This window comes from Anser cygnoides, chromosome 8 (assembly GCF_040182565.1).
Source record: "Anser cygnoides isolate HZ-2024a breed goose chromosome 8, Taihu_goose_T2T_genome, whole genome shotgun sequence".
In the NCBI taxonomy this organism is placed as follows: domain Eukaryota; kingdom Metazoa; phylum Chordata; class Aves; order Anseriformes; family Anatidae; genus Anser; species Anser cygnoides.
The window spans coordinates 21,248,576-21,275,304 of NC_089880.1; the positions used below are offsets into that span (position 1 = coordinate 21,248,576).

The 26,729-nt window shown below is 39.4% G+C and overlaps 1 protein-coding gene across 3 annotated transcripts; it reads right to left on the reverse strand.

The window, feature by feature from the left end:
• Window positions 1–2: 2 nt before the first annotated feature.
• Window positions 3–26,578, reverse strand: DNAJB4 (DnaJ heat shock protein family (Hsp40) member B4). Of its 3 annotated transcripts, none has more exons than XM_048059052.2 (4): window positions 26,460–26,578; window positions 8,653–8,939; window positions 5,453–6,027; window positions 3–3,825 (listed from the first exon to the last, which is right to left on the reverse strand). In XM_048059052.2, exons 2-4 carry the CDS (start codon window positions 8,861–8,863, stop codon window positions 3,592–3,594), a joined length of 1,020 nt encoding a protein of 339 aa, XP_047915009.1. In that variant the 5' UTR covers window positions 8,864–8,939; window positions 26,460–26,578; the 3' UTR covers window positions 3–3,591. The 3 variants fall into 3 exon arrangements, with proteins under 3 accessions (XP_047915009.1, XP_013033437.1, XP_013033438.1); XM_013177983.3 differs by lacking the exon at window positions 26,460–26,578 and adding an exon at window positions 16,516–16,674; XM_013177984.3 differs by lacking the exon at window positions 26,460–26,578 and adding an exon at window positions 16,507–16,672.
• Between the last annotated feature and the right edge of the window lie 151 nt (window positions 26,579–26,729).

Here is a 26,729-nt window from a genome sequence, read left to right on the forward strand (position 1 = left end):
CATTCCTATAGTTCTTCTGTATTTTGAGCATGAAAACAGTTGGAAAGTTAGTTTGCTGTACATATGCCTCTAAATGCACAAGATACTGCAAATCCTCTTACCTGGAGATGGTTACAAAAGATAGTTCTAGTTGCTGTGTTTTTAAAAGTTGGACTAAGGTTACAAGTTCCTGGATTACAAAATCTCAATTATATTAGCTTTTAAACAGACATACACATTTCAGGATGATTTTTTTTTTAAGTTGCTTTTAGCATCTGTCATCATAACAAAAGATGAAAAGGAAATTAAAAAACAACTTTACACTTTTTACTTAAAAACCACATAAGAAATGCAATACAGAACATAGTGTGTTTTTTTTAAACAAACAATACAGAGCATTAACATTACGCATAAGCACTAAGCAGCAAGTTTTTCCCTTTGTGATACTGCTCCAGCATTTGTTCAGCTCCTTGTAGATCTAAGGACTACAACAGACAATATACGAAGAGATCAGCAGTTGAAAAGTTGACTCAAACAGCATCTCTCAGAAGTTCTAGTCCTTTGAGTAACAAAAAACGGGATTCTTTGTGCTTGTTAAAAAGCTATTGTAAGTTAATTCCCAACTTCTATATGATTTACTTTTCCGCAGAAAATCACTTATATGAAGATAACACTGCTATTTCTTAAGCTACCTAACAGAGCAGGTAACTACTGAATTTCCACAGGCAAAGGCTAACAGCAAACTCTATATTCTTTCTTCTTATGAAGAAAAATCTTTGAAGTTGTTGCTAAAGTACTGTGTTAAGGTTTTAAACTCAAGTAATGAGAACATCTGCAAGGCATTTCTTCCAGCAAAATCAAGCCACAATCAAGGGAACCAGCCCTAGTACTATATTATAAAACTAGACTATTATAGCGGGCTCTCTTTCCCTATTCGCCTTTCAACTCTAAAGACAAGTAAATAATATTTGTATTCAAAAAAAGAATCAATGCAAGCACATAAAAAGTTTATGGGCAACCCCTATCCCATTTTTTCTTAGGCAGACTTTTCTTTAAGTAGTACCTGGGCTTTTTCTTCATTGTTGGAATAAAGTTCAGTCTTTGAAAATAATGCATACTTGAGATCAGCGTGATCTTTTAAATACCTGTACTACAGTGCACTTCTACAGTGTTCTTTGTGCATCTTTCCACTCCATTAAAGACCTACTTCCTATGGATTCTCGCCATCACATCAGCACCACCCATCTTTGGGTTAAGCCTCATTTGCAGAACATGGTCCTTAACACTGTCTTGTGGAAACTGCTACGTCAAAGTTCACAGGATCCTTTAGGTTGGAAGCAGCCTCTTGGGGATCATCTAGCCCAATACCCCTACTCAAGCATGATCACCTAAAGCGGGCTGACCAGCATCATGTCCAGTTGGGTTCTGAGTATGTCCAGGGATGGAGACTCCACAATCTCTCTGGGCAGCCTGTTCTGGTGTTTGACCACCCTCACAGTAAAAACCAAGTGCTTCCTTGTGCTCAGATAGAATTTCCTGTGCTTTAATTTGTGTCCACTGTCTCTTACCCTGTTAATGGGTGCTACTGTGAAGTCTGGCTCCCTGTCTTCATTCCCTCCTTTAAGGTACTTATAAGATCCCCTGGAGCCTTCTCTTCTCCAGGCTGAGTTCCAGCTCTCTCAGCCTCTCACAGACTCACCCCAGCAAGTCAGTATCTTTCTTCTGCTGGGGAGCCCACAATCAGACACAGTACTCCAGACGCAGCCTCATCACTGTGTAGTGGAGAGGAAGGATCACCTCCCTTGACCTGCAGACAATGCTTTCTAGGGCAGCTCAAGATACCATTGGCCTTGTTTGATGCAAAGACACACTGCTGGCTCATGGTCACTTTGTCAGGACCTCAGTCTTCTCTCAGCAATTCTGTTTTCCAGCCCTTCAGCTCCCAGGGTATACTGGTGCCTGGACTTAACCCTCAGGGAGCAGGACTTTTTCTTCCTCACTGAACTTTCTTCTGTGTCCAGCTCTCTGGTCTGTCAAGGCCCCTCTGAATAGCAGCACAATCATATGGTGGTATCAGCCACTCCTCCCGGTTCTGTGTGATCTGCAAATTTGCTGAGGGTGCATTCCATCCCCTCATCCAGGCATTCAATGAAAATGTTGAATAGTATTGGCCCCAGTATTGAGCCCTGGAGTATACCACTAGTGACTAACCTCCAAGTAGACTTTGTGCTACTGATTGCAACCCCACTGCACCCACTCCTTCAGCCAGTTTTTAATCCAACTCTAGTGTCCACTTATCTAACCTGTACTTTGCCATTTTGCCTAAAGTCAAGGTAAACAACATGGACTGTTTTCCCGTTAACCACCAAGCTGGTCACCTCCCTGTAGAAACCTGTGAAGTTGGTCAAGCGTGATTTCCCCTTTGTAAATCTATGTTGACTATGGACCTCTTTGTCCTTCATGCATTTTGAAATGCTTTCCAAGTGGATTTTCTCTATCACCTTTCCAGGAATTGAGGTGAAACTGACTGGCCTGTAGATCACCCATTTTTTTTTCTTGTTCTTCTTGAAAATAGGAGTGATGTTTGCTCTCTCCCAGTCTACAGGAACCTTTCCCAAATACTACAACCAAATATAATTAATAGAGGCCTTGCAAGGGTATTAGCCAACTCCCTCAGCACTTCTGGGTGCAACCTGTCAGGCATCATGAACTTCTGTACATCCAGTTTAAGAGCACCCTAGCCCAGTTCACCACCACTGAGGGTAGCTCTTCCTTGTTCCAGGCTTCCCATCTGAGTCTCAGGGACCTGGGATCCCTGAAGCCTGATTTTACTGGTAAAGGCTAAGGCAAAGAAGGCACTGAGTACCTCAGCCTTAGCCATGTCATTTATTACCCAGTTTCCCTGCTGCAGTTGACAGCAGGCCCACATTTGCTGTTTATGTACTTGTAGAATCCTTTCTTGCTGTTCTGCCTGTAGCCTGAGGAACTATCCCATTGCAAATGGCTCCTTTCTCCTCAGGCTACATGCTCTTAGCTCAACTTACAATGTAGTCCTCTCACGCTCTTGGGCAATAAAGAATTTTTTCACTTCACTGGGGGGCAGTTCAGGAGTCCAAGCTGATTTTCCCAGTCTATGCTTTGTGCAGTGGAAGGCAACATAACAAAATATCTATTTTGCAATTTAAAATATTTGTGCATGTGTGTATTTCTACTACTATGTCCGATTTCCATATAAACAGGTAATGCTATAGATACAGTAGGGATATTACGAAATAAAGTACTTAACGCTCAAGTACTTCATCAGAAGTATGCATTGACTTTGTAAAAACTGACTACACTTTACATTAAGCAAAATACTGAATAAACTTTTCTGATTAGGAAGATCTAAAATAAAAATGAGTGGTTTTCCCTGTAAATTATACTGCAGAAGTCATCTGTGACTTGTACTTAACCCTTTTCTTCTCATGCAGCATTACAGTATTTCCCCCCACCCATCCCATAAACAAAAAACAAATATTCCACTAGTTGTTACAGATTGCACTTTTAAAGCACAGACTTGCCAGTCTTCTGCATTTCCAGTGTCCTGTTTAAACAGTTGACATAGTCTTCATTTTATGAAACTGGAAGATTTCGCCTAAGTACTTCTTTTGATGCTGGAGAAATGTTATCTGGGAAAACTACTTCAAACTCTATAATTAAGTCTCCACGTTGGTCAGGATTTTTGGGAAATGGCAAACCATATCCTATAATTCTTCGTCTCATCCCAGGCTTTACAACTTCATTTACTGTCATGGGTATGGTTCTTCCTTCTATCGTTGGCACGTTGATAGAGCTGCCACACAAGGCCTAAAAAAAAAAAAAAAAAAAAGATGGTATCATAAGAAAAAGGAATTGGTTATAACTTCGTTTGTACCTACAAGTGAATCTGGATTAATTAGAAACGACTAGCATTGCAAACAGGACTTCAACTATGAACTACAGAGATATCAAAACTCAAATGGTGCTCCTTTCCTACAGAGGGAAGGTTTCAATTTATCACTGAATATTACAGAACTAATATTATAGAATTTACAGGCTTATGGTCACTATAGAGTAATTGAGCTTATATATTCTTCCACAACTTTATCAAATACAATGGTAATAGAAGGCAGGGTGAAAACACTGCTTGCAAGTCTTTAGTAACAAGTCTCCACAGAGACTTCTCAATTTCCACTGTAAATTTAGAATCCTGTTCCATTTTTTGTTTGTTTACATTGCATGGGGGTTTACTGTAATACTTCATCAACCTGTATTACAAATGGCAGAATGACATTTAAATGTCTATAAGCAGAGACATCAAATTTGACAGTTGTCTTAGACAAGCATTTGCGATGCTAAAAGCAAAGCAAAGACTATTTTGGTGTACCAAAATTAAAACATGACCAGGAAAACCAGGCTGTCTCCTGCTATACTCAATGGTTTGTTTACATTAATTACTAGGGTCTCTGATAGACACTGATTCCTCCAAGTTCATCTGATCCTGCACAGTTGGTCTATACTGATAATGCTCACAATTATGTAATAGTGCAGTAAGTCTAAATAGGCTTTTATCTATGAAGGAACTGTACTATTCATGTCATAATTAAATACTGTCTTTTCTCTCTCACTGACCCTATTTTAAGTGCTTCATCTCACTTCAGATGTATTTTTAGCTAGGAATACTTTAAGAAGGGAGCTCATAATATGCACAAATAGTTCCTAAGGCAAGTAAAAAGCTTGCTTCTTCACCTAATGCTAATGAAGAAAAAAAACACAGGACACACTCTGCTACATTCATTTTTCAATTATGACTATTTCAAGCCTTCAGACTCTGAAGAACTCTCCTCAGTTGTCTGATTTTTCCTTCTCAAAGCCAGTGTGTTTTGTTCTTGGAACAGAATTTAAAAAGGCTATAACATTTTGTTGTTATATATAGCTCCTGTGACACCTGTTCACAATAATTTATCCTCATGAAATCAATCTCTACCTACTTTGAAATCACACTGAGATAACTTATGACATAAAAAGACAGGCTTAAATATTTTTATTGCCAACGAATTTTAAGACATTTCTGCTTTGTTCTATCGCAATCAGATCACACAAGCAAGGAGCATGCTATAGCAGATATATTTATTAATCCAATACCTAACATATGTTGTTCTAGAAAGGTAAATTACAAAGATTTAAGCCATTACCAACTTTCACTTTTACCCTTCCACCCTCATTCTCCTCCACCTCTATAAACAGCTTGAAATGGTACTCCATTTACATAGAAACAGCTAGTGTTTCCACTATAAATAACTATACTCTGTAGCCACATTTTGACTTCAGAAAAGAGAAATGCTCTCTAAGAAAATGAACAAAACACTTCATTGCTGTCATTTAGTTTTTGCTGTGTAGCTACTGTACCACGTAATAGGTTTGAACACTGAGTTCCACCAAAAGAGACACTTACCTCCCTTAAGCTGATCTTAACAGGATAGATAATATTTGATCCATCTCTCTTGAAATGCGAGTGAGGTTTATCTTTAATGATGAAAACAATGTCAGCTGGAATTGTGTTTGGTGTTTCATCACCTTCTTTTGGAAAAGTGATTTTAGTGCCCTCTTTCCATCCTCTTTTTATTTCAATAGTGAGAATTTTGTCCTCTGTTCGGACACTTCTACCATCTGGGTTCAGCCTTTTACGTGAAATCCTCATCCTTTTTGTGCAGCCATGATATATCTCTTCCAATGACACCTTAAGTTCATGAATTACAGGTGGATCTTGTTTACGACGTAATTGGCTACCAACTGTATTCCTTTCCCTTGGAAAACCATTCATACTGAAGCTGGTGAAAGATCCAAATGGATCACCATCCACCTCCATGTCTTCAGTATCTCTGCCACCAGGCATCCTCCTTCCAAAGAAGATCTCAAAAGGATTTGTGCCACCAAAGAAAGCCGCAAATGTAGCATGTGGGTCACCATGGAAGGAGTATCGGAAGGTACCACCCTGTCCATCAGGTCCTCCAGCTCCTCCCTTCAGACCTAAATTAAACAAGTAAAATTTAAAAAGAAAGCTTATATTAATATTCCATTTATTGTAAAGTGCAACAGTAGATACCAGAACTGACAAGACAATGTCTTCACAGTCGAGTGAAAAGACTCCTCTTCAATGAGATTAACTCAGACCATTCAGTGTCAAGCAGTAATTCATACAATAATGTTTCTCATATGCTCCACAGTTCTACTCAGATCCAGTGTTAAACAGCTTTACCTCTGTTTTCCTGCAATTCAGTTTGAGAATAAAGTAACATAATGGGCCAGCAGCTGTAATACTTCTTTAATTTTCAACTCAGAATCCCAAACTTATTGCAGCTTGTGGTGCTATGATATAAAATATGGAAGAAACTCGGGAACACCTTTCTATCCAGCCACAAATAAAAATAGCTTAGAAGTTCTTAAGACCTACAAAAATCGTGTATATACACTGCCACCGCATCTGTGCAAATAAATCACAATGTTCTCAAATAGCTCTATCTCTATCTTCCCCAAGAAGAGATTTACATTTAACTACTTCTTGATAAGACTTCCCTTATGATTCTCATTGGCTGGTCTTTCATACTTCCTCCTCCCTCATTCTAAACCTGGCTAAAGTCAGTTTTAAATACCCCTCCCGATAGGTAGAGATAACCTATTTCCTCCTTTTAGATAGTACTTTCCAGCATTTCAGAACACCAGAACACTGTCTCAAACCTCTAAGATTAAAAACCATGAAGGTTTTCATAAGAGATGTATTTCTAAAATCATGTTTGACAATTTTTATTTTTTTTTTTTTAACTTATTTTTCATTTCACAGGAGTTCAGCACTACACCTACAGTAAAATTTGAGGGTTTAATTTTATGGAAGCATTCATTCCCTAAATTTGAAATAAATCTTTTTATCTGCATTTTAGAATTTCTAGGCACAACCTTAATACTAGTTATCAACAGTAACCAAGACAGATGTTAAAATCCAGGTGTCTTCCCCATCTCAGTACTAGACCGTTTAAAAAGTACTTAGCAATGTGTAGTAGTACATCCTTGTGTCACAGTACTGTTCATGTCAAACAACCAGATCAGTGGATCCGATCTGTGGTAATGGAATAACACCTCCAAGAATAGCTAGCCTTAAGTTTTTATTGAAGGTACATCAAGTTCCTAGTTGTAAGAAATGCTGAGGTTTCCTCCCTCCTCTTTCCTACCCCTCTACCTTTCCCTCAGAACTGCTAATTATACTCTCAGAAGCAATGGAAAAGCTTAGAGAACAAATGAGTCATCAGGACATATTTCCAGAAGTTGTTACGATTAATATTATGCCCAAAATAAATAGAAATCCATGTTTTGAACGTTTAGATTCAAGTATGCAATACTATGATGCGAAAGGCTGCATTGCTTTATGTTTTACTTCAAGCTGTCTGGAGAAAATGACAAAAATGGCATTTTGGGAAAGTAGTTAGGATGAGCTACTGCACAAGAATCTAAAGTGTAAATGAATCCACAAGGTAAGTAGTTCTATAATAATATACAGAAAGGAAACCAGAGAATGAAGAAGTACAAGAAGGTAAAAGACCCAAGTGACAACAAAAGCCTCTAGTATCTAAACGAGCACCTTTTCCTAGAATGTTTCAAAAACAGCACTAGAGCCTTTGGACACCTGCAGCATAACAAAAAGCTGAAAAACTGCATCACCTGTAAGAGCTGAAGGCCTTCTACATGAATTGATGGGTATTAATAATTGTATTAAGTCCTACAGATGACAAAGTGCCACATCTCACTATAAGAACCCACAATTTCCAGCACAAAAATACTGCTAAGTGTCCTCTGTTAATTAAAAAAAAAAAAACACGTGGCCCTGAGCAAATGCAAATGAATGAGTGGGCCTCCTTGTTAACACAGAAGGAACTATTTCATCTGGAACTTCTGATACCAGTACATTTAAGAGGAGGGTTGTTAACGTCTTGCCCTATTGCTCAATCCTCTTATGACTGAGGCAAACTCATGTTGGTCAAAAATAAAAAAAAAAAAGTCATCCTCTCCAGATAACCATTTTAGGATAAAAATGACATTTCTGAGGCCTCATTCTCTTGGCATGTTATCACTGTTTACAATTAAAGCTAAAAAATTGTTCTGGTATTTCATGACATCAGCCAAATTCTTTCCTCTCCAGGCAAGAAGCCAAGAACAACTACAGACTGGACACCTGGGCTTCTGCTCAGGGCTGCCCTGCCGAGATCAAGCAAACTGCCCTTTACCAAAAATCTTAAAAAAGAATCTGTCAAGCTCTCCAATTGCACATCAAGAAGTGCTAGAGCAAGGGAAGACAGCAGTACAACAAGATCCCAGAAAACTCTTCATGGGTCAAACTTTTTCAGTCCAGTGACTTTTTGCCTGTCAAGTATTTGGGACTTTTAAAAAACAAAAAAACACATTAACATAAGAAATTAAAACTAATTAAGCTGTGAAATACATTTTACATTAAAAATCTAATAAAAATAAGTCAAATATCAAAGTAGTACAGCTACATTGCCAAAAACTCAATACATCACATTTCCATGCATCATCTACATTCATTTTGCTTCTTTCAGTATAGCAAAAGTGACCACTCACAGACAATAACAAAGACATACATACCTTCTTCTCCAAACTGATCATAAATGTCTCTCTTTTTGGGATCACTCAGCACTTCATAAGCTTCTGCAATCTCTTTGAATTTTTCCTCTGCGTGGGGAGATTTGTTCTTGTCTGGATGCCATTTAAGGGCTTGTTTTCTGTAAGCCTTTTTGATATCCTCGTCAGAAGCCCCTTTTTCAATTCCCAGAATAGAATAATAATCCTTCCCCATCCTGAGAGTTGAAGGAATTTAGATTTTCCTTGCTATAACAGAAACCAGTATCCAGTGTCTCAGCAATGTAGAGATGCTAGAGAAGGAAAAAATAAAGACAAAATTTGGAAATGAAACAAAGAGAACAAAGATCAACAAACTCTGATACGTTAAAGAAATGCTAGACAGCTTAGCCGTATTTCATTCCTTCCCCTGTTGCTCATTTATAAATAATTATACACACAGGATAAGGCACAGCCCTCTTTAGAGTCCTCCCATCTCCACTACGTGTCTTGGCTCTTTCTAGAACGACAAATAGTGCAGGACGTCACTTCCCAGACTGCCCCCGCTGAACAGTCAGCACAACTCGCTTGCTCTCAAGCGCACGCACACACTCGTGCAAATTGTTCAACTACTTCCTCCCTCCTCAAGCAACTAGAAAGTTTAAATGTTCAACAGTGTGATACAGTGCCTTTCACCAACAGAGCTGAATCCACCCTGGTGTAAAAGACATAACTACCCTAAAAGTAATTCAGTAGCCTATACAAAATAATTATAGCATTTTACTTCAGTTTCTGTAGACAGCTGTACATACAACTGCTTTCTGAATGTATCATCAACCCTTTCCAGCACGGACTGCAAAGTATTTTACACCCAAGTTAACTACAAAGCTTTAGAAAGGCTAACTGCATTTCTTAAAAAAAATAAAATTAAGCTACTTTCAGCTGCAGTTGACTGCAGCCAAGTACTATTAAATAGTAAGATATCAAACCTGAGGGGAAAAAGACAACCAAATGACAATTTACCACAACTCAAGCCACTCAAAGCAGACCAAATATGGTTGTTTTGTTGGTTTCATCCCTCACTCTACATAGAGGCAGTATGAAGACTGTTATACAAGTATAACAACATACCAAGAAAATACTAACATCTCATCAGGTGAACGCTAACAGAAGACAACCTAATTCCTATACATTTGATTTACAATATGGAGTTCAAATTTAAGTGAAATTTAAGTATTTAAGTTCAAATTTAAGTATTTAAGTGTTTCTGATGCTCTGCAGAGGGAATGGCAACAAGCTTCAGCCTCTAAGACTTCTTTTGGTTTTTATTTAAGAAATTATCTTTGCTTTTCAGTACTGCGATAAACTTCAAGATTGATTAGCATAGCTTGAAAAATGCTCCTTCCTGGAACAAAATATTAAAAGAAGCCAATTTTAGTCATACTTAAGACGACATCTCTTAAACTCAGTCATCTTCCTTATAATGCTACAAAGCTTAAGCTTTTAAAGCTTAAAGCATATAGCAGCTAAAGGACCATCAAACTCTAGAAGAGAACACAACTTTTGATTTAGGAAGTATTATATTTGAAGTGTGTTTCTAGAAGCTGCTCTACTAGGGGGCTAACCAGAAAAGATTACAAATTTTGTCTAAACCAGAGTGCTACAAAGAGATTCCCTCTCCCCACTATGTGCCATCACCCTATTCCCCACATCATATTTACTCTTTTCCACTTGCTGTGCTAGAATTGACCAGATTCCCAGTATCCGGGATTTGCCTTTTTTTCTTAATCCCCTTGGAATACAAGTGAGGTTAAAGACAGAACAGTACAAAGATGAGGTTTCATTGCTATTTGAAAAAGCTTGAATTTTGCATACCTATAATTATTTCAAATCCAACAGAGGTCAAAGGGTATTGAGAAGAATTGGAACCCTTTGTCACCAAATCTCTAAGGACTGATTTACATTTTTGGAACTCTGGGAGCCACAAGGTTACAGAATCCATTCTTCTTACAGCTGAAGGAGGAGGTTGTCATTAAGCTCCACAAGGAGCTAGTCTTTTACCAGTTACCCATTTCTTCCTATCTTTCTTTAAAATGTACTGGTTTGGGTAATTTACTATTCCAATAACTTCTCGTAGACTCACATCCTAAATTCAGCATTTTTCCACTAACAAAATCTTAAGGCAGTAGGTGCAATAGCTTGAATTAAAACAGGACTTGAACTGATTTAATTTAAAGTACACTACTACTCTCTAAGAAGCTACTTTACTTGCAAGTATGACAAACCACCATCCAAATCCAGGAGTCACTAACTCTGAACTACAACAGCAAACTTCATCACTATTAATACAAGATTTAGAGCAGCCTTAAATTCTCTTGCAATACTAGTAGTGCAAGGAGTTACAATGCTCAGCTGTGCTTCCATCACACAGCAACCTCTAGCGAGGTCATGTTTTATATCACTTGAGGTACTCCCACTGAGAGTCCGAGAAGGACCCCGTACTATTTGTGTCACAGTGTTGATGAATCATAGAGCTGTCAGGACAGCAACACCTCATACTAGTCTCAGGACTATTTTTCGTTAGGTTTTTCAAAACCTCTGGTCAATGGAAGTGGAAGAAGGTATATATGCTAGTTTGAAAAGAATATTTTCCCCATTGAAAATATTAAATAGCTATCAAAAGAATACCCAAGGAGTTGCAATTAAAAAGGGTGTGGAGGGGACTTTTAAAGACATAATAATTAACTTCCTAGGTTTCACTGAAGAACATAATAGTAAGGACTTCTCCTTAAAACAAAACTTTCTTCCACTCAAGCGTCAAAACTTTAAAAAGTTACACTGGGACTTTTTGCTGACAATCAGTGAGTAAAAGCTCAGGCATCCTTTCTCTCCTTTCAGAGGGGAACGTGCTATTCTGGTGCTGGTGCCAAGTTATACCCTAATTAGGTAAGTTATTCCCTAAAAATGAAAAGCCTTAAGATTCTGAGTAAGGTCCACAGTAACAACTACACTATTTCTACTTTCTGCCCTACAGGAGATCTTCACAGAATTAACTTACAGCTTAGAACCTCATATTTTCTAAAAGTTGATGGGTTAACTGGAACACGTGCTTCCAGAAAGTATGTTCCTGCTTTCTCTCCATAGCAAGACCTTCCTTTTACCATACAATCAGAGATTATAAATAGGCTGCAGTACCTCTCACATGTTTATCAAGTTCTTTAAACAAATTGTCATATAGATTGTGGCATACAAGTCTTTCATAATCAGTGGAACAACTAAAATTGTTTCAACTCCAGCGTGCACAAGTTGAATATCTAGCGATCACACTAATCAGACTGGCACTTCTTCAGATAATGAAATCCATCTGGTAAACGTGCTAAGTTTTTACATCTTCCAGTCTTCGAGTATTACAGCAGTTTCAAGGGCAGATAAAATCATAACCGGTAGGATTTTAGAACTCTGAATCTTCATTGTTCATTTTGCTTTTTAACCCACATTCCCCTTCAATAGTTATTAACATGAAAAGAAAATCCTTCATGCACTGTCCACAAGAACTCCTGACCCTGCAGTCCTTTCAAATAAACACACATGACCAGAAAACAAGACACCTATCAAGAAGAACTACATATTTCATGTTATTGCTATAGTCTTACCCCGCCTGCTACCATATACATAGAATAAGAAGCATTAAAAAAAAAAAAAACCTGACTGTGGAAAGATCCTGCTTCTGTTGGGTAAGTTGTGGTTTGGGTTTTTTTTTTTTTAATGCCTGAATGAGTATTCTCTATAAAAAGAGATAAGGTCATCACCTAGGGTGGGACAGATGAATTCATTTATGGAATCATTTTATTCTTTACAAATCCCTGCATTTCCACTTCTTTTGCAGTAGTATTTATAACCATCATAGGATATTTTGTCAGTATGTGCATTTCAGTCACCCCTTACTTCAGATGTCGACACTTTGTGGCCAAGTACCAGAAGGCACTACAAGCATACCTGCTCTCACACACAATTCTAGTTGTGGCATGCTGGTATGCATGCTCAGCCTCTACTTGGACTTTTACTTGAATTTTTACTTAAAGGAGGGATGGTTGCTGTAATCCAATTTGTTTAAGGAGCATTAACAGTACACAACCTGATAGATCTCACGTAGCCAATCCTGCTCCCAGCTTCCTGCACGTGACAAGCCATCAGCACTGCATCCTGCAACTTACCGAAGCCTCCCAGAAGCAAGCTGCTAATCTGGGTATCTATAAATTAGTAAAGCCATCATTGAAGACTTGGATTTGGAGTGCTTCTGAATGAGTGCTAAGCAAATGCTCAAACATAAAGCTCCAGTAATCAGCTGGTGTCACGGCAAAGTGCAAATATGTAATAAATTAAATCCACCGGTTAGCTAACATTCTTCCTCATCCTACCATATCCACTCTTCTGATTGATATACCCCAGTAAGAATCAATTCTCCACCTGTATCAGGTCTTTGTTTACAGTCAGATACAACAGCTGCATTCCAGTACTGTACTATCGAGTAGAGTCTATGAAGCTGTTGCTTTTACTTTGGCAAAAAACAGGTTTGCAGAATTGATTATGCTCACTGTTCACAATAGTATGAGACAAATCAACTGAAATTGAAAGGTTTAAACATTGGTAGAACAACTTCCCAAACACCTCATCCCATGGTGAGGGAAGGAACAGAAATAACAGAATATTCCAGATGCCTGTGCTGTATGAAATCTCATGTTACAGAAGCACATGAAACACAACTTACATGATGAAAGAACCCCAGCTTTCTGAAAATATTACTCAGTCCACTTCACATCCATACACTTTCAGGGGGTGTGTTACTTGGTAGACAAATGAAAAGCATACTTCTGCAGACGTCCTCTATACCAATAGTCTCAGCCTTTATTCTGAAGCATGCGTACAGACCAAGTATCAGTAATGTCTGACCATCTGATTCTTGTAGGATAAAGTGGAAAAAAAACATCTATGTAGTGGAGATGTTTTAAGACATAACCAGACCTGCAATCCATGTAAGTCTGTGTGTCATGCTGAAGCATTAAAACATCAAGCAAAGATGTTACCCAGCTGTTTATCTACAAGACATGCCTAACAAAGATCATATCTTCTCTACAATGTATCACTCAAAATGTTACGTTTAATTTTTAATTCAAGTCCACAGACACTTTTCTGCTTTTTCTAAATTCTACTAGAATATTGATCTAAATGCCGTGATCACCAAAAGGCCTGAGAGTCTCATGCCTCATTCCTTAACTCTGGAAGACTAATTTTGAATCCATACAGAACTTGCCTAATGAGCCCCTTTCCATTGACAGAGGATTTTGTTTGCTCTTCAGTTAAGAAGCAGCATTTGTTTTTGTAATAGATTTTTTTTAACTAAAAATGTTTCTGAAATTCACAAGCTGAAAATTGTTCTTTCAACAGCTCACCTTCACTCTGAGAATGAATCTAACTACTCACTCAGTATTCTCAGTTATTTTAAAGCAACAATTATTTTACTGAAAGACTATCTTACCCATTATTCTCTCTGAACAACCATATCATTTGTCCATACAAGTTAGACTATGCACTGTAACTTCAGTAGAACAGCAGGAGCAAGGTCATACCACTTCCAGATCTTAGAACAGTTGCATTGATAATGTTAACTTTAAATAATGCAATTAATTCAAAGAAGCCTAAATAAGAACAACTGAAATCAATTAACATACAGACAAGGAAACATTCACACTAACAGACACTGTGAACTCAAATTCTAGGTTAACAATGTTAGTATCAGTACATGGTTATTTTAAGGAAAAGCTCCTAAGCAGACCTGTGTCGTTCCCTGAAGCTCAATAAAAACACTCCTATTTCTATTAAGTTAAGCCACTACTTTTGCATTCCTCACCTACTGAACCTCAGACAAAACTGAAAGACAACTAGATCACAGAACAAGTTAAAGAGCAAACAAAACCACAAAGGCAAATTCCAGACAGATCACAACTATAAATATACATGTGCACATAAATGTCACGGCAGAGGAGCCAAATCCCTACCCAAAAAAGCTCTTTAACAATTAAGTAGTATTTGCAAACCCACGTGAATTAATGGAATAAGTTAATATTTGTCTAAAAGGGTTTGAACAACGCACATCCATATACAACAGTAAATTTTCTGAAAGAGCATCCATGATCTTCCCAGAGGAGAAAAACACTAATGATGATTTTTCCCCCCTTTGTCTTCAACTGTATGTAGTTGTTATAAGCTATGTTAAGACTTTGGGACTATGCATAAGACCTCGTACATACAAACCACCTTCATGAACGCATTTAGTGTTTTACCACAGAAGCGCTCAGAACTTGGTCTCATTTACAGAAATACATTTCAGAGCCTACAACAGAAGAAACAGTTGATATTTATATATCTAACAGAACTTGCCAAGGCAAGCCTGCAGAGAGTAAATAGCTCTTTCTAATCAGTCAACAGCCCTAAGAGAAAAGCTTCACTTCATATCCAAGTAACTACATAAAAATTTAAATTTCACTTCTCTTCTCTGTAGGCATATGCTGCTACTGTGATGTAAGTAGAAAGGTACATAAGGATACTGGTAATTATACAAGTGAAAGACCACATAAAAACTTTAAACAATTAATACAATGACAAAATAACAACAGACTGTGGCATTAACTTTGTTAAACAGCATATTTAAGGGCACACTTTTTGTATTTTCATGTCATACATTCTGTCTCTGAAATACTCTACTCAAAAACACATCAAAATGCACCATAAATATTTATGATAGTTTCTTTTATGTACTAAATATATTTTATATATATAAACATATCAGAGATATATTTTTCCTGAGGCACATGCAACAATACAATTTAATGCAATTCACCCTTGAAGCTTACAGTAACAACACTTTTTATTTCCTCACAGATTAAAAAAGAATAGACCTATTTCTATATATCATGACTATACATTATCCCCCGAATTCACATTAGGGATGTATCTAAGTCACTGTTGAACACTTCTTGATAGGAAACATCCCCCCCACAGTACTTTATATATTTCAAAGTTGATACTATTGTCTGAAGATCTGGCTTGATTATTTTTGTCTCAAGACAACAAGTTAAATGAAATTGTAGGATTCAAGAAGTTCTCTAAGACAATTAAATTTATTATATTTAAGTTATGCCAGCCCCAGCTCCAACAAAAAAAATAATTTATATATTCATAGTATCTGCTTCAAAAATACTTTATAATATTACTGGAATATATGTGAAGTTATGCTCCCACCAACAGGACAAAGGATGCTTTTCTAAGGTCTTTTGTGGGAAGTCCTACTTTAAACTTACATTTCAGAGTCAGCTTGAATTTGCAGGTCAAGTTCAAATGTTAAAACTCAAAAAGCATATTGCTATCACCCAGAGATATGCTGCTACCACTTCTGAACTTTCAAAATGAATTCTTAAGCTCATGATTCATAGAGGCTTCAATTTTATTTGAAAACCCTACACCAGAAAACAGGTACTCTTAGCAAGTAATTTAAAGTAACTCCCTTCATTTATTTTCTTGTTATTTTGTAACAATAGATCAAAAGCTAGAAATGCTACTCACAACTAAAAGCGTCCATCACTTTCACCTTAAGACTTAAAATTATTTATTCAACATTAAGTTCTAGAATTAGGTTCTCCTCTTCAGAAAGTGATTGTTCCCACTATTTATATCATGACCTACATGAAAGTACATACAACACTAGAAGAAAAAGAAAAACTGCTCTAAGTCAGACAGATTTTATTCTAAACATGGTTACAACTATCACCGAAAACATGAGTAGGACACTAGTCATACACATACTGATCCTTCATCACGACATACCAAACTTACAGGTCATCAACAAGAAATTGCCTTCTAATGCCTGATACTTGTCTTCTAAGTCACAATCTCTATCAGAGCTGAAGAGCAAGAATACACTTGAAAGAACTTTTCGAGTTTCACTTCCCATGAAGTGGGAATGTTCATCATCTTACAAGCAGGCAAAGTTCTTAGAACTCTGTTATGATGCAGCGTGTTGATGAAACACAACTAACTCGCCCCTACTTCACAATGGCACCATTAGCTGCTTCAGTCAAGTACCATGTTGTGCTTCAAAAAACAAAAGGAAATAGAGGACGGTCCCACAAAACACCAAACACTAGGTATTTTCACTTACAGATTAAGGCTTCTCCATTTTGAAACAACACAGATTCCATAAGTTCTTTTCAGCGTTCATTTCAATTCCCACCCACATAGAAGTTTCTGCACAAGGTCTCTTCTTCAAAAGCAACTTGATTCATCACCATGTAAAAAAGCCAATATGCAAAACCTGTAAGAGCTTCCCTCACACCGCTGGCTAGGCTTATTTACCACACTCACTACCACCAGCTTCAAGAGGTTATGTACATCATCTCCATACGGACTTTCGTAAACATCTATAAACACAAATGCTCTGTGTTGGTAGGGAAAGACATCTCCTTAGACGACTTACTGTTGTCACCAAAGGAAAAAAAAATATGGAATCCGAAGTTCTGTTTCGCCCACGAAAACATTTTGACAAGATCCACACAATTTACTACTAAGTTTACCAGTTAAAGGCAAAGAAGCAGAAAATGTAGTAGTAAAATATCTTCAATTTTACATGCAAGCCTGTATTTTCACTGACTGCTATCACTGAGACTCAAGGAACACTGTCCTGAAACAGCACACATGCACATGGAGAGGTGGCCTTGATCACACACTGCAATGGACACATCAGGTTTCTCCCACATCCACAGGATCTACAAAATGATGGAGAGCAAAGGAGGATGTATGACTGAACTGTTTCATGATCTACTCCAACCTACACCAGAGCTACTAAGTGAAACCAGTAGAAGCCAGTTTCAAAAAATAAAATTAAGAAATTCTATGAGTGGTAAAAAGGACAATGCACACTCAAAAATAGTTTGAGGGGACACAAAAAAAAAACACAAGGAAAACACTGAAGAGATCCACTAGAATTTACCCGACAGAGAAGCCAGAGCAGGAATTCTCAGAGCAACAAATATACAGAACCTAGAAGGTGGAAATGAAAACCATGAGATTGATTTATTTCCACTTCCCCTGAAGCACCTACTTACAGACACTTTTGAATGCAAGCTACTGGGCTGAGCAGGCCAGTTAATGGACAACCAGTCCATCATCTTGGTGACGAGCACCCTCATTAGATTCATGAAAAATCTCAATGTAATGCAACTCAGCCACTTCCATGTTTTAAAGAATTAAGATTTTCCAGCACAGAAGCTTAAGCTGCAAGCACTAGCACTATACAATCAACCTCAGGGGCACACAAATGCTGTTGAAACATATGGGCTCAGCCAGGCAGTAAAGGTCCGCTTCACCTAACATATTAGGAAGAAAAAAATGTATTTGGATACTCTCTATATTACAAGAAAGCATGCTAGAATAACTAGAGTATGTTTTTGTATGAGCATTAAGCTCATCTATTAGTAGTCTCAAGGATATATAGATATATATATAGATATATATGTATGAAGTGTACATACACTAGAAACACATTGTTTAAAACCACCTGGAAATTACAAACCAGAATACTACTGGTGACCATGCTACCTCCGCTTTCTCTCCTGCCACCTCTCCATCTGTCCTTAGGAAACAAAGCAACAACCGCCTACAGGTTTTCCAACAGCTCATGCACAAAACCTTTAAGAGATATGTAAACAGACTCCTACTCCCATTTTCCGACATGACAACGTTTATTATACAAACCTTGGGAAAAAAATCAATATTAAGTATATTTAAATTGCTTTCCACCTAAGTGAAATGATGAAGGGTATTGTTTTCAAAAAAAGTGTTTGAAAAAAAAGTTATTTGGAAACATCTTTACAAGTGTAACTAATTACCACTTTCAAAACAAGTATGGCTTAAGATTGCACACTAGATGTATTCTTCTGTGCTGCAAGAGTGGGGCTGAAACAAAAGTTTCCCTACAAGCACAGACCAAACCACCAGCTCATATACTGCTTCTGCAGGCCAGCATTCTCCACCCCATGGACCAGGGCCAGCTGGCACAAACCGGAGCAGCACTTGCTCTGGGCCAGGCAGGGACTGGACAAGAGGCCAACCAGCTCAGAGACCCTGGGAACCATGACTGGCTCCCTACCAGTTCTTCCACCGAACGAGTCCCAGTGCAGGAGAACTGACCTAATGGTAGTGGTATGTACAGATTAACAGGAAAAGGACAATGGAAAAATAGTGCTAATTCCCACAATAACCCTTGCTAATTTGCCTTCAAGAAATTGGAAGGGAGAAAAGACTTAGAAGGCATTTAAAATGCATTTTGATAACCTACATATAGTTATCACAACTACCTTATCACCCAGGAGATGTTAGGATGAGTAGGCTGTTACAAATAAAGGCTCTCTATTTCAGCGGAAGTAGCATACAACAGCTCCTCTTTTAGTCTTTCACCTGCAGAAAAGGGAGGGCAAGTGCCACCTATAACAATGTTTTGGTGTATACCTTAACTATGGTAACGATTCCTTCATTTACAAAAAAGGATTCCTAAGGGATTTCTTCCACCAAACAGTATCATTAATGACCTGTTGTCTCAAGGCAGCAGCAGAGAGTTCAGGGCACCAGGAGAATGATTAATAGAGAAACAGCAAGACAAATCATTCTACTTGAAAAAGCAACTCCGCTACACTGTATAGTTTTGAGTTGCTGTTATAGTCAAACAAGATGACAGTTATTAACACATCACCGAATACGGAATGGCACACGTTTTTGCTGTGGACATGTGACCCAGCTGTTCTTACATAAGCAAAAGGAGATGGTCACACTAGGCACTTTTTCCAGTGTGCTCATCACAATCCCACCCAGCTGCTCTGATTCATGCAGCTAGTTCTACACGCAAGGCTGAAACAGCTGTATAAAGACAAGAATTTGATAAGGAGGGAGATGTCAGAACAACTTTGTTTCACCTGAAAGGAGTATATCAGCATCTCTAGACACTTGATTCGAATTGAAACAGTAACAATCTCCTTCTGTTCACCTACAGAAGACAAATACAGGCAGCCCTAGTAACATTTATTAGAATTTATTTCAAGAGAAGCCAGAACAGTTGTTTGTGACTCTTTCAAACGTTTCTGACAAACCATAGCTCAAACCAGGTTTCTTAGTTGTGTTTTCCTACCGCCCCCAAGTCAAATCTAGAAGAGTTTTGGGAAAAGATGGAAGGGGGAAGTCTGACAGACCTACTTTCAGTAATATCTTAAATGGCTTTATTCCTCCAGAAGAACTAATGCATGTTGGGCTAAGAGGAAAAGAAGGTACAACATAGGAAGATGAACAATTAAGCAAAAAAAAATTCTAGATGGAGCATGTTCTGAATAAATAGCAAACCTCATTTTCTGTCTACTAACAGACTATAGAAATTATATAGTCTCATGAAAATTCTTCCCCGAACTAATAATGAACGTTTTAACTGTCTTTCAAGGACTCGCTACTATGGGAAGACATTTCCTTTTTCACCTTTTCCCTGCTCCTCCTAGAAAAAAAGACAGCAGAAAGAACAGTGACATTTGCAAATTAAACTATAATTTCTGTGACTGTTTAATGAAAATATTACTCAGAATCAGCTTACTCATAGGACATAATCCTAACAGACAACAGCCAGTACAAAAAAAAAGATCTGTTTAGATTCTCCACAAAACATACCAACTCAGTCAAAAGATTTGCATATATATCTACACACACAGAAGCTAAACTTATGAAACCTCCTGCTTTCTTGCTGTGATGATACATCACTGATTTTATTTTTTTGAGTGAGATCTGAGATTAACACGGCAATATTGATCCCTTTCCAATTCCATGCAACATTGTTATGGAGGTCCGGGGTTTTGATGATTACAACAAGATACTTTTAAACACCACACTGAAGTGGCAGTTAGACTACAGTTTCCCCTAAGAAGCCTTAGGATATTGATTTATTAAAGAAATTATATCTATTCTCATCCGTAAGCTTCACTGAAAATATTTCCCCCCTAAAACACACATGTAATTTTTGCAATAAAGAGGATTTTCAGTTTAGACAAACATGTTTTAATTGTCATTTTAGGGACTGAAGAGATTACTCATTTAAGAGCTTCCAAAGCACGTATTCCATTTTCCCTTCCTCGCTCTCAGAAAAGATTTACCTTTCTGGTTTTTTTTTGTTTGTTTGTTTGACTGGTTAAGCACAATTTGGTTAAAAATAAGTTGGTCTGGCTCACAAATTAACAAAGCTGTTAGCTATAATTAAACAGTATCAGAAAGCATACTACTAAGGATCAGGCCTATAAAATAGGCAAGCACGCCAATCCCTCCAAAGCAATTAAAATTTTCAAAGAATTACAGAATAGCTGAGGTTGGAATGGACCTCTGGAGATCACCTAGTCCAACCCCTGTGCTCAAGCAGGGTCCCCTGGAGCACATTACCCAGGACTGTACCCAGACAGCTTTTGAATATCTCCAGAGAAGGAGACTCCCGTGGGCAGCCTGTTTCAGAGCTCAGTCACCCTTGCAGTAAAGAAGCTTTTCCTCCTGTTCAGACAGAGCTTCCTGTGTTCTGGCTTGTGCCCACTGCCTATCGCTGGGCACCACCGAGAAAAGTTGGGCCCCATCCTCATCACCCTCCCTTCAGGAACTTATGCATATGGCTTAGATCCCCCCAAGCCTTTGCATCTCCAGGCTGAACAGGCCCAGCTCCCTCAGAGTTTCCTCACACAAGAGATGCTCCAGTCCCATAATCATTTCAGTAGCCCTTCACTGGACTCACTCCAGGAGCTCCATGTCCATGTTGTACCGGGGAGCCCAGAGGTGGACACAGTACTCAAGGTGAGGCCGAGCAGAAGGGGAAGATCACCGTCCTCGACCTGCTGCCAGCACTCTCCCTAATGCAGCCCAGGACACCATCAGCTTTTTTGGCCACAAGGGCCCAGTGCTGGCTCATGGTCAACTTGGTGCCCACCAGAACCTACAGGTCCCCATTTCTGCCCTTCTTAATCCCTACTCATATGCAAATTCTATGCCTAGCTCTACCAACCAATCTATTACAAGCAAGACCTTTCACACCTCTGCCGTCTGGGAGGAGTTTTGCAGATGTTAACAGCAAACAAATGCTCTGGGCTCTCAAAGATTTCCTTCCCATTACTTCCACAGAAAAACATCCAGCTCCCGTGAGCAGGTAGGACACTGGAGACCGATGAGCACACTACCGTGCCAACCAGTATTCTTCAGCTGCCTCTGCACTACATTGTGCAGAGATCACTAGACGGTGATCCACTCTCTCATTGTATGTTGCAGTTGTACTCAAGGCAGAACTGCATGTTCTCTCATTAATCTTTCTGTAGTTGTGATGGTGGCATAACACATTTGGTTGCCTTCTGTCAGCTAATAAAAGTTTCAGAGGTTAGATCATATTATTCTTTTATTGCTCAACTGTCCTCAGAATAAAATTGGTGAGTAGAGCTCAACAGAAACATTGGGGCAAAGACCCCTTCTTCCCTTTTAAGCTTTACTATTAAATTCCCTTTCATCAGCTTCATCCCACTTATACCTTTAACCAAAGACGTATGGAATAAGAACCACAGAGTAAAACGTGCAAAACACACTCTAAGGAATCTAAAATACCTACACAGCTTTGTTTCAAATGCTTAATGTAGCACGACATTTTTGCTAAGAAAAGCACCACAACTAAATGTAAGGAAAAAAACCCTGAACAACTTTTTTTTTTTTTTAAGCTTACTATATAAAAGTTGGTACACAGGGGACCAGAAACGGGCTTAAGGAGCAAATTCACTCTTCCACTTCCACAAATGATTTTTCCTATCCCCTCCAAATCCTCAGCAGCAACCCATGCCTCTGCCTGGAATATAGCACGATAGGTATATTTGCTGTGTGGCAACCTTCCTATTTCAACCCTAAAAACCATTCCCCTTGAACTTCATCTCTCTCAAAAGATGATCTAATTATAATCATTGCAAAGATTTTGTAGGCAATTTAAGTTGCGCTTTAGTGTTACCTTTTCACAAATACATTCTCTTTCAGGCCCAATTTGTGACTGAAATTCAGAATTACTACTTCAATGTACATATGGTAAACACAAAAGCTTATGACGACAGATCAGCTCTTGTTTGGATATTGAACACGTGCTCAATCTCCTCTCAGGAGCTACATAAGAGGAGTTTTCTACTGGCAGTACTGCCGATCCTGGACACCCTTTGCCAGTGCAGGAACACCAGCTGACAGGATCTGAATCTGTTGATTTCAATCTCCTAAAGTGATGAAATCAGCAGAAGCCAATTGCAAATTTCCCCAGACCAACAATGATTTGCAGAAAGCAGAGTGGGTAAAACTACCACAATGGTTTAGAGACTGTCATCACTTTTAGTGCTGTTCAGCATACTGAGGCAAAGTTAAACAACCACATCCAGAGATGTACAGAAACAACTTAGTAAGAAATCTAATTCTTTAGCTTATGACCCATTGAGAGATGACCTACATGTAGCAGCTTCTTTCAGGACTGCCGTACCCTTAGATCTGGTCACCACGGACCACCAAAATTAAAATACATTGTTTTAAAATAAGGAACGGACCTCAAAGAAGCATGCACTGAAATACCTCAGCTTGTACAGAGAATTTGGATTAGTTCCACATTTACATCTCTACAACAACTGAACTGTTAGATTTAGAACTGCCCTGAGTATCTTTTTGTAGAAGTAAGGACTCCTTAACACACAGAATATTTGATTAATAAAATAGAAATGTTCTCTTTTTTCAGAACTCTCCATTACTTAAGTTTTCTGACTTGTCAGGGTTTTGTTTCTCTTTTTTTTTTCCCCAAGTCAGCTGTTTCTTAGTAACTACATTTATCAGAATGTTCTACTCTGATGATTACTGAAAAAAAGCGTGGCCTGAATAACATGAGAGATGTCATTAAGAAGCTTAAGGGAAGACACCCCCCTCCAATCTCCAAAAGAAATACTGAAAGACATGTTAAAGCTATGCAGCATCCGTTATCTCTTAAGTTGTCCACTAATTAAAATTTCTAAAGTGGTAGATTTCTCAACTGTACATCTTTCAGCAAGATGTTACTATAGAACCAAAGCTTATTTTACACAGCACAATCAAAGTTCTCTGGCTCTAGAAGAACAGTGCAAATACTTGTTCACCGATCTACTTCATTTAATTTCTTCGAAGGCAGATTTTGAAAAAATACGCGATGAGTAATTTTGCAAGTGAGAAAGCATCACAGCCTGGTGTGCATTGCTATATGAAGTCAGAAAAGCACTTGAAAGAATGTTGCGGTCAGCAGTGTTCAGGGATTAAATCCCCACTCCACTGAGAGAAAAAAAAAAGAAAATTAATCGCATAGTGGTAATTTTCTCAAGGGAAGTAACATTTAATAACGGGAAACGTAGACAGTTTTTAAGAGGCATGGATTTCTAGCACACAAGTGCTAAGTGCCATCGTGGGAGATATAGATAGAAGCAACTCTAGCTGTTGACAAAGGCCATTAGATCAACTTAAGAATGATGAAAACAAGGACCTAATATTTGTATAGGATAACATTTAAGATGTTGTTCCTCTGTAATTTGCTAAGCTTCACGTTCTAACTACCTGGAAGGCCTAAGACAAGGAAACATACTGCCTTCAAGAATCCAGAAGATTAAAGAATCATATATACACTAAACATCTCTCGCCACTTTCAACTGAAGCGTCACCTTAAACACTAGCAAAGAGCTGGTAAAAATTCCAAAGTTAACACTTATCTTTAGCTGCTAGTGAAGATAACTAGAACAGTTACAGTACCACAAGTACAGAGTGCTTGAGTGCTTTCATTAGCCCAAGACACATCCACTTTGAAATGTCATTAGCATTACACAGCTGCTGGCTCATCTCACAGAACTTAACAGTCATTACCACATTTCATAACAACAAAAACAAATGACACAGAAGCTCCACATCTTCAAAGTGACAAACCATAAAAGACATAGCCAGCAGCCAGTATTATCTTCAACTCATCAGTCAACTACCATCACTGAACTTATTTATCTGCATAGCGTGATTGGTATACGTAGCCAACTTCACAATAACAAAGGAAATGAAAAAAAATAGTTCCAGCTCAAAGTATTGTTTTGAAAGAACAAAGAGTCAAGCATGAAAATAAAGTTTCCACTTTCCCAAAGCTATTTTTACTCCTCGTCTTCTTCCCCCACATTAGCACGGCTAAATTAACAGAAAGCATACGCCAATTCTTCTGAACAGGCCTTTTTTAGCAAAGGTATCTGAGCAGCAAGTTTCACTTAGCTCTAGTTATACAATGTAATTTGCCTACACACATACAGATTTTAGTTTTGTGGAAATTAAATATATTAGTCTTAAAATTCTATTGAGCTATACCACTTCCTAAACTGTGCAGAAGGAAAAAATCTAGCATGTTTTCAGTCTCCTTTGGTAGGGTTACCTAGACTGGAGGTGCAGGATAATCTGACCTCAGCAGCAGCACCACGTCTTAAGGTGTTTCTGCCGCCTTTTCTATTACCTAGTCACCTGCTAGAACAATCCTGGTTATAAACAGCCACAACTGAAGGGGCCAGCAAGAAACTAGGAACTTCTTAAGACAGCATGGAACTACAAGGCTAGTCACAAGAAAAGACAGCATAACACACTCTTATACAACTTTAAAAGAAGTTGTTCCCTCCTTGCAAATAGACAAAAACTAGGTAAAGTCCAAATCAACTGTTCCTTAAATAACAGGGCTAACAAAAACACAGTATCATTTAAGGCTGGAAGAGACCCTTCACACTTCAATTTAAAAATACATATATTTAATATGTGTTTTTAAAACATTTAAGTAAGTTAACATAACCTCTGATGAAGGTTATGCATATAGATTTAAAAGAGTGCAAGCCTTCCCCTCGGCACAGCACAGGGCAACAAACAGCCATACAGCTCGGCCACCCTCGCTCTCTGCCCGGGCTGTGACCACACCTTTGCAGCGCTCCCAGCCCCACTCCGTGACAGTTATTCCCCCTCTCTCCCAGGCAGGGCCCAGATCAGAGCACTACCAGCTCCAGTTTATCATTAAAGCTTATGCTTGCTCAGCCACGAAAAGACAAACAGCTGTCAGAGCCGCGCGATAGCGGCGAGCGCTTCAAACCAAGCCACAGACACCCGCAGGCGCTGCAGGACGGGGAGCGAGGCGTGGAGAAGCGCCCCACGACCAGACACGAAGAGAAAAAAACTTATTTTTTCACAGCTTTCGTGCGTCACGCGGCGGGCACACGGGCAGCGCCCGGCTCGGGGCTGAGGGCAGCACCGCTCCTCTAACGGCCGGGAGAGCGGCCGAGTAAGGGAGAGAGGCAGGCACCCGGGCGCTAAACGTCCCCCCGGGCGCTAAACGTCCCCCCGGGCGCTAAACGTCCCCCCGGGCGCTAAACGTCCCCCCGGGCGCTAAACGTCCCCCCGGGCGCTAAACGTCCCCCCGGGCGCTAAACGTCCCCCCGGGCGCTAAACGTCCCCCCGGGCGCTAAACGTCCCCCCGGGCGCTAAACGTCCCCCCGGGCGCTAAACGTCCCCCCGGGCGCTAAACGTCCCCCCGGGCGCTAAACGTCCCCCCGGGCGCTAAACGTCCCCCCGGGCGCTAAACGTCCCCCCGGGCGCTAAACGTCCCCCCGGGCGCTAAACGTCCCCCCGGGCGCTAAACGTCCCCCCGGGCGCTAAACGCTCCCTCCCCTCCCCAAGGCACTCACCGCCCGCCGCCGCCTCAGCCGCTCCCTGCCCGGCCCGCTTCTCAGGCACTGCTCTCGCACTCACCCACAAATCTCGCGAGAAGTACCCCTCACCATCCCCTCTCCCCCCCCCGCCACCTCCCTCACCACGTGACGCTCGCAGCCCAATCCCCCGCTGCTTCCTCACGCTCGTGACGTTCTGGAAACATCGCGAGCTCTCTCGCCTCCCCCCGCGTCCCCCCCCGTCAACGCCGCGGGGTTGCCTCCGGCGCCGCGATGAAATCTCGCCCC